Raw genomic sequence first — 6,973 nt, 5'->3', positions numbered from 1 at the left:
AATGGCCGGTTTACACCAATTCTGTCATCGTTCTAGCGATGAATTGCTATTAGAATAATGTAAACGGCCACTGGAATGCACTGGAATGCAATTCAGTCCATTCCAGTGCATTCAAGTATGTACGCCGTGTACGCGTTTACATTAGGTGTTACGGTAAAAATCTAGCGCTGGTTTGGATTACTGGATTGGAATAATGTAAACCCGATATAACAACGTTAAAACCTGGTTCGGAAAAACTTATTATTATAGACACTTTGTGTACTTACGTGTTTTACAGTTCTATATTAAGTTTTTAATGCCGAGAAAAAAAATGAAGATCGATAAGAACAAATGGCGCAATTTTTTTTTCATAATGTTTGTTGCCAATTTTTTTTGTAAACTATGTGGTACTAGAAAGGTGCCCCAAATATCTTAGTAGAAACAAGGAACGATAAAAACATAGTTCTTGTGGTGTAGCATTATAAAAATCCCAAATGTAGAGTTAGTAGACAACCAAAGGTCTTCAAGCATTTAGTATTTATTGGTAGTTGCGAAATTCGTCTACAGATTATGCAAATAAAAAAGTCCTTAAACAGTAGTTGAAGACTGAGAAAAAATAAAATTAAGTGATTTCCAGTATTAAAATTATTTATTGGCAAAACGTCATATAACTTAAAAATCATTTTATTTTAATAGTTGGTAATTAATCTTAAAACGAATTTCGCTTTTAAAATATTGTAGTGCCATGGAATATAGTCGTTATGAATTATTATTATACGACCTACTATTCCGAAATTTAAAAGTGATAGATCTATATATTTATATATCTAAAAATATATCAATTTTAGAGTCTTTTCTTTATTTAGGTATAAAATACTTTTTTTTTGTAACTTATCTATAATTTATCGTTTATACGTTGGTGTATACTTACTAAAAAGCCAGGCAATTACAATAACAAAATATGTAGAGTTATAAAGATCAATATTGTAAGATTTTTGCGTCAATACTCAATATACATGCCAATGGAAAACAGATAATCAGACTAAAAGGAGGTCTCGAAAGCCTACTTATTTTGGACACATGTAATTTGCATTGAATTGCTCTCATTTATTTCTCATAACTTTTTCTCGTATGACTTGTAAATTTTAGATTTATGTAAATAATAAAATTTTGGTTTCATTCTTCTTTTTTCGAAATGATTTTGTTAAGATGGCTAGTGCCTTAAGAAAAATGTATAAATGTTATAATATTATATTAAGTGTAGTCATTATTATTATGCAGATCCTATGCAAGAAACTAAACAGTTTAAATTTTATAACTTCGTTAAATTAATAAAATGTGTACGATAAAATTTTGTTTCATTTCGTGGTTACTACACTTTGGGAAGGTCATTCGAGTTCCACATAAACTCAACCTTAACTAGGTCATATAAAAAAAAAAACCTAAGTGCTAGATATAACAGGGTGCGATCTAATTTCTCAGACAACGTAATACATAACTATCCATCTAAAACCCGAAATGATCCACCGCGCATCTTACGGCAGCGGTGGGGGTGTAAATTTTAGGTTACGTATTCCAACACTATCTATTTATTGACGAAAACACTGCTATGTTTAAGGTAAGACACCGTTTCCTTAAAGAATTCCTTAGAATATGTGTTACGATAACTAGAGATAATTTTTAGGCTCACTATGTAGCACTCGCCGTGATCCTGCTACAAATAGATGCAGCCACCATCACCAAGAGAAGCTACTCGGACCGGTCCATACGAGGGTATGTCACGGAGGTACGCATAAAACCTCGTTATTAACCTACAAACCCGTACACTTTCGTTCGCACTAAAAAATTCACTGAATTCTAAATTTGAAACGCGCTGACAGCACTTCAAAAATGGAACAACTTTTTTTTCAGCGAACGTGCTGGTGGAACGAGGTTTGCAAGGAGGAGTTCCAAACTCTCTTCCGATGCAAGTGCCCCTCGTGGTCCTACTGCCGCAGCCCCGGCCGGTACTACAATGCGGTGTGCTCCATGACGGAAACTGGCTACATCTGGGACCAGCCCAACTCGCAGTGGCGCGGGCAATAAGTAAATTGATTGAGAAACCTCCGTGTGCCGAGATCTGAGACTGATGAGATGGATCCACTATTTTCATAATTAGTTTAGCTCTCCTGTCATGCAACGAATCACGTAATAAACTTTTAATTAACATGATACTTTCATTTATCGAAATGACCTTGGACGGGCGATTAGTTGACTGAAAACTGATCGGGGCGGCGCATGCGTGAGGTTTTCCAATCAATATATGCCTAGAGCGAATTCTTCAGGAGAAATCACAACAAACATCGAAAATGTGGCTGGTTTTGCTCTTCTGCTTGGTTTCCTCTGGAGTGAATTGTGAACCAGAAACCGTTAGGGACAATTTTGACTATGTGGCGTACGGGAACACGTTTGAAGATGATCGGATGGTAAGTAACCCCATAGAATAGGCACCTATTACATAAATTTGTTGACACGTAATAAGTAACCCGCAACAATTTATTGTCCAAACATTGAGATGACCTGATAGTCAACGGATAATTTCTTTGGGATTCTGCACGATAATTCTTGAGAGGAAAACTTGGTTTCCGATTTATAATTAGCTGGAGGCGAGCTTGTAGAATATTATTTAGGTAAAAGTAAATTACCTACCTAACAACTTTTACCACGGGGCTTCCCCAAGTCCTCATTAATAGAAGTTGTCGTGGAGGAAAAATACTCTGTGACGTAGGTACAAAAAACTCAGTGTGCAATTTTTGTACCTTATGACCATAGAAATAAAGTCGAAAAGTTGTCACACTGTCACAAACCCCACTTGCTATGAACTATTCATTCTAGTAAGGAAATTATTAAAAAATTTTGATTCCTTTTCTTGCAGTCCAAAGGCGAAATCGTGTTACGGCCCCAAGAAGTCAAGGGTTGGCCCCAACAATCCCTAAATGTGGGCCAAATAACTGCAGTGTCAATAAATTCTCTGGCCCAGCCAGTCATCTTCCATCGCGCCGAAAGAGTATGGGACGAAAGGTATGTGCTTAATTTCTTTTGGGGCCAATTAATACGCATTGTACATTTTGGGTCAGATTGAAATGAAGACTTTTTGTTTGTATTTTATTGGCATACAGGACAATATAATCTGATGGCGCGACCGCAGCGTTGCAAAGTTTTAAGATGCGCTATTTTTTGCGAAGCAGTTTACGGGTTTTGATGCCTCCATATCATTTTTTGACATTTTTTATCAGTCCAAACTCTAAATAACTATCGTTCATTTAGGAGTGTTCGTAACTACAAATACAAAGTTCAAAGAAGTCAGTCTACTCGTTCAAGAAAACACAATGAAACATTACAACTAACCATCTCTAAATTCCAGTACTTTCAACGAATCCAACGTATACCAGAATATAGACAAGGGCCCCATCATAGAGGATACCATCTTAGTCCTGGACCCTCACACTGGGTCGGTGCTACACAGCTGGGGGGCTTACCAGTTCTACATGCCTCATGGTCTGTTCATTGACCATCACGACAACGTCTGGGTCACTGATGTGGCCAAGCACCAGGTGTTTAAGGTATGACTAGGACGCTAAACGTCATGATCACTATAGAATTGTTTCTTTCTACAAAGGAATGGATAAAGTGAGTTTTGAAAAAGAAACGAAATATTCGGTCGGTGTATGTGTGTATGAAAAGTTTTCAACACACACATACTGGCAAGCCGGCAGAACACATCTGCAGTCAAAGATTCAGCCAGTGCCGTATATAGCCTTTTTTGCGCCCTGTGCGAGCTTCTATTAGTGCACCCCTATTTTTTAATCGATCTCCAAAAAAAGGAGGAGGTTATAATATGTTCAGCTGTGAATATTTTTAAGGTTCCGTACCCAAAGGGTACAAACGGGACCCTATTACTGAGACTTCGATGTCTGTTCGACTCGCACTTGGCCGATTATTTTTACTACATTGTGCATTGGGAAACGTCTCTAGGGCGCAGCGGGAACTTATCAGGAGCAATTCCAAAAAATTTGAGTCGGCCTGGTCTGGCCATTCTTGCGCCCCCCAGAGTCTACGCCCTGTGCCTGGGCACCGGTGGCACCGCCCTATTTACGGCACTGGACTCACCTGCATATTTCAAATCAGAACAATGTCTGCTTGGCTGACTAATATGTCCTAACGTAATTATTGTTATTAATTTCTCAGTCAACCTTGCGTGATCTACAAAAAAAATGCAAAAACTTCTAAAGCCTTTTCTCATTCCAGTTCACACCAAACAACCACAAGTACCCAAGCCTGACAATCGGCGAATCATTCACTGCTGGTTTCGCGACAAAGCGGCGGGTGTTACTATGCATGCCAACCGCAGTGGCCATAGCCAGCACAGGAGAGATCTTCCTAGCCGATGGCTACTGTAACAACCAGGTCCTGAAATTCAATGCAGCAGGAGATCTCTTGATGAACATACCCATCTATACCCGAAACAACTTTCTTGGGCTGAATCTGCCACATGGTATTACCCTTTTGGAGCAGATCGATAGAGTCTGTATTGCTGATAGGGAGAACATGAGGATCATCTGCCCTAAAGCCGGGTTGAAGAGTTATTTGAGGCTGATGGAACCAGCTACTGTTGTCACGGATCCTAGTCTTGGAAGGGTGTTCTCGGTGGCTTCTCATGGGGACTTCGTGTATGCTGTTAACGGACCTACGTCCCCGAATATCGCTGTGAGAGGCTTCACTGTGAATGCTGTGACAGGAATTATAATGGATACTTGGGAGCCGAGTGCTGTAAGTTTTTCAAAATAATATTTATTTTAATGCCTTAGCATGAACGCCTCCGTGGTCGTGGTATAGAGCCCGGCTTTTGACTTGGAGGTTGTGGGTTCGATTCCCGCGCTGGAATCATGTTATTTCCAAGTTTGGTTAGGACAATGAAGGCTGATCACCTGATTGTCTGACAAGTAAGATGATCCATGCGTCGGATGGGCATGTAAAAAGTCGGTCCTACGCCTGGTCTCTCGCCGGCCGTGTCGGTCTTCTCTCTCTATCCCTTTACTCTCAAAGCTCAGTGGGACGGGTTATGAGAGTAAAGGAATAGAGAGTGCTTGTGTACTGCGCACACACTTGACAGTATAAAATTACTCCTGCGTAGCTGGCCTGGTTTCAATGAAACCGGCCACCATCACCGAAACCGGTGTGGCAGTTATTACTTGTAAAGCGTTAGTCTTAAGTAAGTAAAGACGACTTTTCTATCTGTCCGTACAGTTTGAAGATATTTGAGCCGCCACTTGTCCCTAGACAGTTTAATCTATTAAATGTTTTGTTTTGTTTTTAGTGTTTTTATATAATATTATTGTTTAATTGCAATAGTGTGTACAGAACGGTCATGTGTCGAGTAAGCACCTACCCTTACATTTAAAATCGATATTTTAACTTTTGCATACAATTAATTGTGGATACCATGACCTTAATTATTAGGTATAATTTGATTTCTTATACTCCAATTTAGCAGTTACCTAAAATCTATTTGTAAATTCCAATAGAACGTTTACCTTTTTGAATTCAAGCGTTAGACAATTTGAATTCTTAATTAAGTACATTTTAATCATATAGTTTTTTAACATATTATGTACTTAAATCATATTTTCTTTTTTAGGGCTTCACCAACCCTCACGGTTTAGCAGTGACAAGGAATGGATCCCACCTCTACGTAACAGAAATTGGACCCAACAAGATCTGGAAATTCGAATTAGTTGATGTTTATGATAAATAAATATTATGTTATTTTAATGGTTGAATATCAGGTATATTACTCGCCATCAAGATGACGTCACAATGTGTTAGATCAGTCATGGTCCCCAACCTTTTTTTTATGCGGGCAACAAACATGTTTTGGTTTTGGTGTCGCGAGCCGCAACAAAAATTTTTAGGTTTAAAAAGTAACGTTCTTCAAATTTAACGATTCAAAAGTGAAAAATTCGCGAATCTCACGATGACTTTATATGATTTTGCCGGTGGGCGTGAATTTCAAAATGGTTTAACATCACGCGGGCCACAAATAAAGTCCCGACGGGCCGCGGGTTGGGGATAGCTGTGTTAGATAGTGTTAGGGTTGCCAGTTGTCAAGTTTTTCCAACATTTTGTCAAGTTTCTTAAAGGACTCAGCAAAAAGGATTGACTATGTTTCTGCAATGTGACGTTTTCTTATTAAAACTGGCTGCTGTACATTTAAATGAAAAAAATAGACAACATTTCTAGGCTTTAGACTTTTACGCTTCTAGTCCACCGATGCTGCGAACTGCAAAACAGCGGCGAACCGATTTACTGTCTCATCCGCCACACGACACTGCGTTATATTGTTATATTGCATCTCGCTCTATTGCTGTTTCGCATTGGTTCCGCAGGGTTTTCGCAGTTCGCAGCGTCGGTGGACTAGAGGCGTTAGCCTTTTTCCTATGGCTACTGTCAACTGTCGTTTAGTCATTTGTAAAATAATGATTATCTAGGAAACAATATTATTTAGTCTTAACATTCACACTGGTCTTATACTGCAATATAAAATTAGATTTTACAAATGGATAGCACTTTAGCATTTACACTTGCGTGTGCGAAATAAAATACACAAATTACCGCAAACAAAAACTATTGCAACGAAAAGTTACCTTTATAATTATATTTTTTTAATGTTGCGATTATTTTTTTGGATCTAAGAGAGATATTGTTTGCGTTGTTATTATTTGTTTAATTTTAAATTATAATATAATATAATATATTATAAGTACTTAATTAAAGAATCGTTAAAATCTAGACATAAGTTTGGCTTTGTAAAGATTAATTAGGTACCGTTCAAGTATTAAACTATGTAATTAAAGTGTAAGAAAAAAAAACAATATTATTTATTAAATCGTAATTTTACTGTTCTGACTAGGGCATTTATTGTTTAAACATGTTTATGAATATAATATTATTCAAT

General features: G+C 37.9%; 2 protein-coding genes across 3 annotated transcripts; both read left to right on the top strand.

Annotated features, from left to right (window-relative positions):
* The first annotated feature begins 1,461 nt into the window (after nucleotides 1-1,461).
* Nucleotides 1,462-2,183, top strand: LOC121737140. Its single transcript, XM_042128707.1, has 3 exons — nucleotides 1,462-1,597; nucleotides 1,664-1,765; nucleotides 1,891-2,183. Exons 1-3 carry the CDS (start codon nucleotides 1,589-1,591, stop codon nucleotides 2,062-2,064), a joined length of 285 nt encoding a protein of 94 aa, XP_041984641.1. The 5' UTR covers nucleotides 1,462-1,588; the 3' UTR covers nucleotides 2,065-2,183.
* A 75-nt stretch (nucleotides 2,184-2,258) lies between these two features.
* LOC121737137 (peptidyl-alpha-hydroxyglycine alpha-amidating lyase 2-like) lies at nucleotides 2,259-6,626 on the top strand. Of its 2 annotated transcripts, XR_006037103.1 has the most exons (6): nucleotides 2,259-2,444; nucleotides 2,894-3,039; nucleotides 3,383-3,581; nucleotides 4,267-4,788; nucleotides 5,657-5,837; nucleotides 6,105-6,626. XR_006037103.1 is itself a non-coding variant. In XM_042128703.1 (5 exons), the coding sequence occupies exons 1-5, from the start codon at nucleotides 2,328-2,330 to the stop codon at nucleotides 5,771-5,773; spliced, it is 1,101 nt and encodes a 366-aa protein (XP_041984637.1). In that variant the 5' UTR covers nucleotides 2,259-2,327; the 3' UTR covers nucleotides 5,774-6,626. The 2 variants fall into 2 exon arrangements, 1 of the variants encoding a protein (XP_041984637.1); XM_042128703.1 differs by having other exon boundaries at nucleotides 5,657-6,626.
* Nucleotides 6,627-6,973: the final 347 nt, after the last annotated feature.

This window comes from Aricia agestis, chromosome 20 (genome assembly GCF_905147365.1).
Source record: "Aricia agestis chromosome 20, ilAriAges1.1, whole genome shotgun sequence".
Classification (NCBI taxonomy): domain Eukaryota; kingdom Metazoa; phylum Arthropoda; class Insecta; order Lepidoptera; family Lycaenidae; genus Aricia; species Aricia agestis.
The sequence above is the reverse complement of the archived record's forward strand: the minus strand, read 5'-3'. Positions and strand labels throughout refer to the sequence as shown.

Bases quoted from the DNA above. Each gene is read 5' to 3' on its own strand.
- LOC121737140 (XM_042128707.1), top strand. The intron at 1,766-1,890 runs GTACGCATAAAA...CTTTTTTTTCAG, and splicing joins TACGAGGGTATGTCACGGAG to CGAACGTGCTGGTGGAACGA.
- LOC121737137 (XM_042128703.1), top strand. From the start codon at position 2,328: ATGTGGCTGGTTTTGCTCTTCTGCTTGGTTTCCTCTGGAGTGAATTGT. The intron at 3,040-3,382 runs GTATGTGCTTAA...TCTAAATTCCAG, and splicing joins GAAAGAGTATGGGACGAAAG to TACTTTCAACGAATCCAACG. The intron at 4,789-5,656 runs GTAAGTTTTTCA...TTTCTTTTTTAG, and splicing joins ATACTTGGGAGCCGAGTGCT to GGCTTCACCAACCCTCACGG.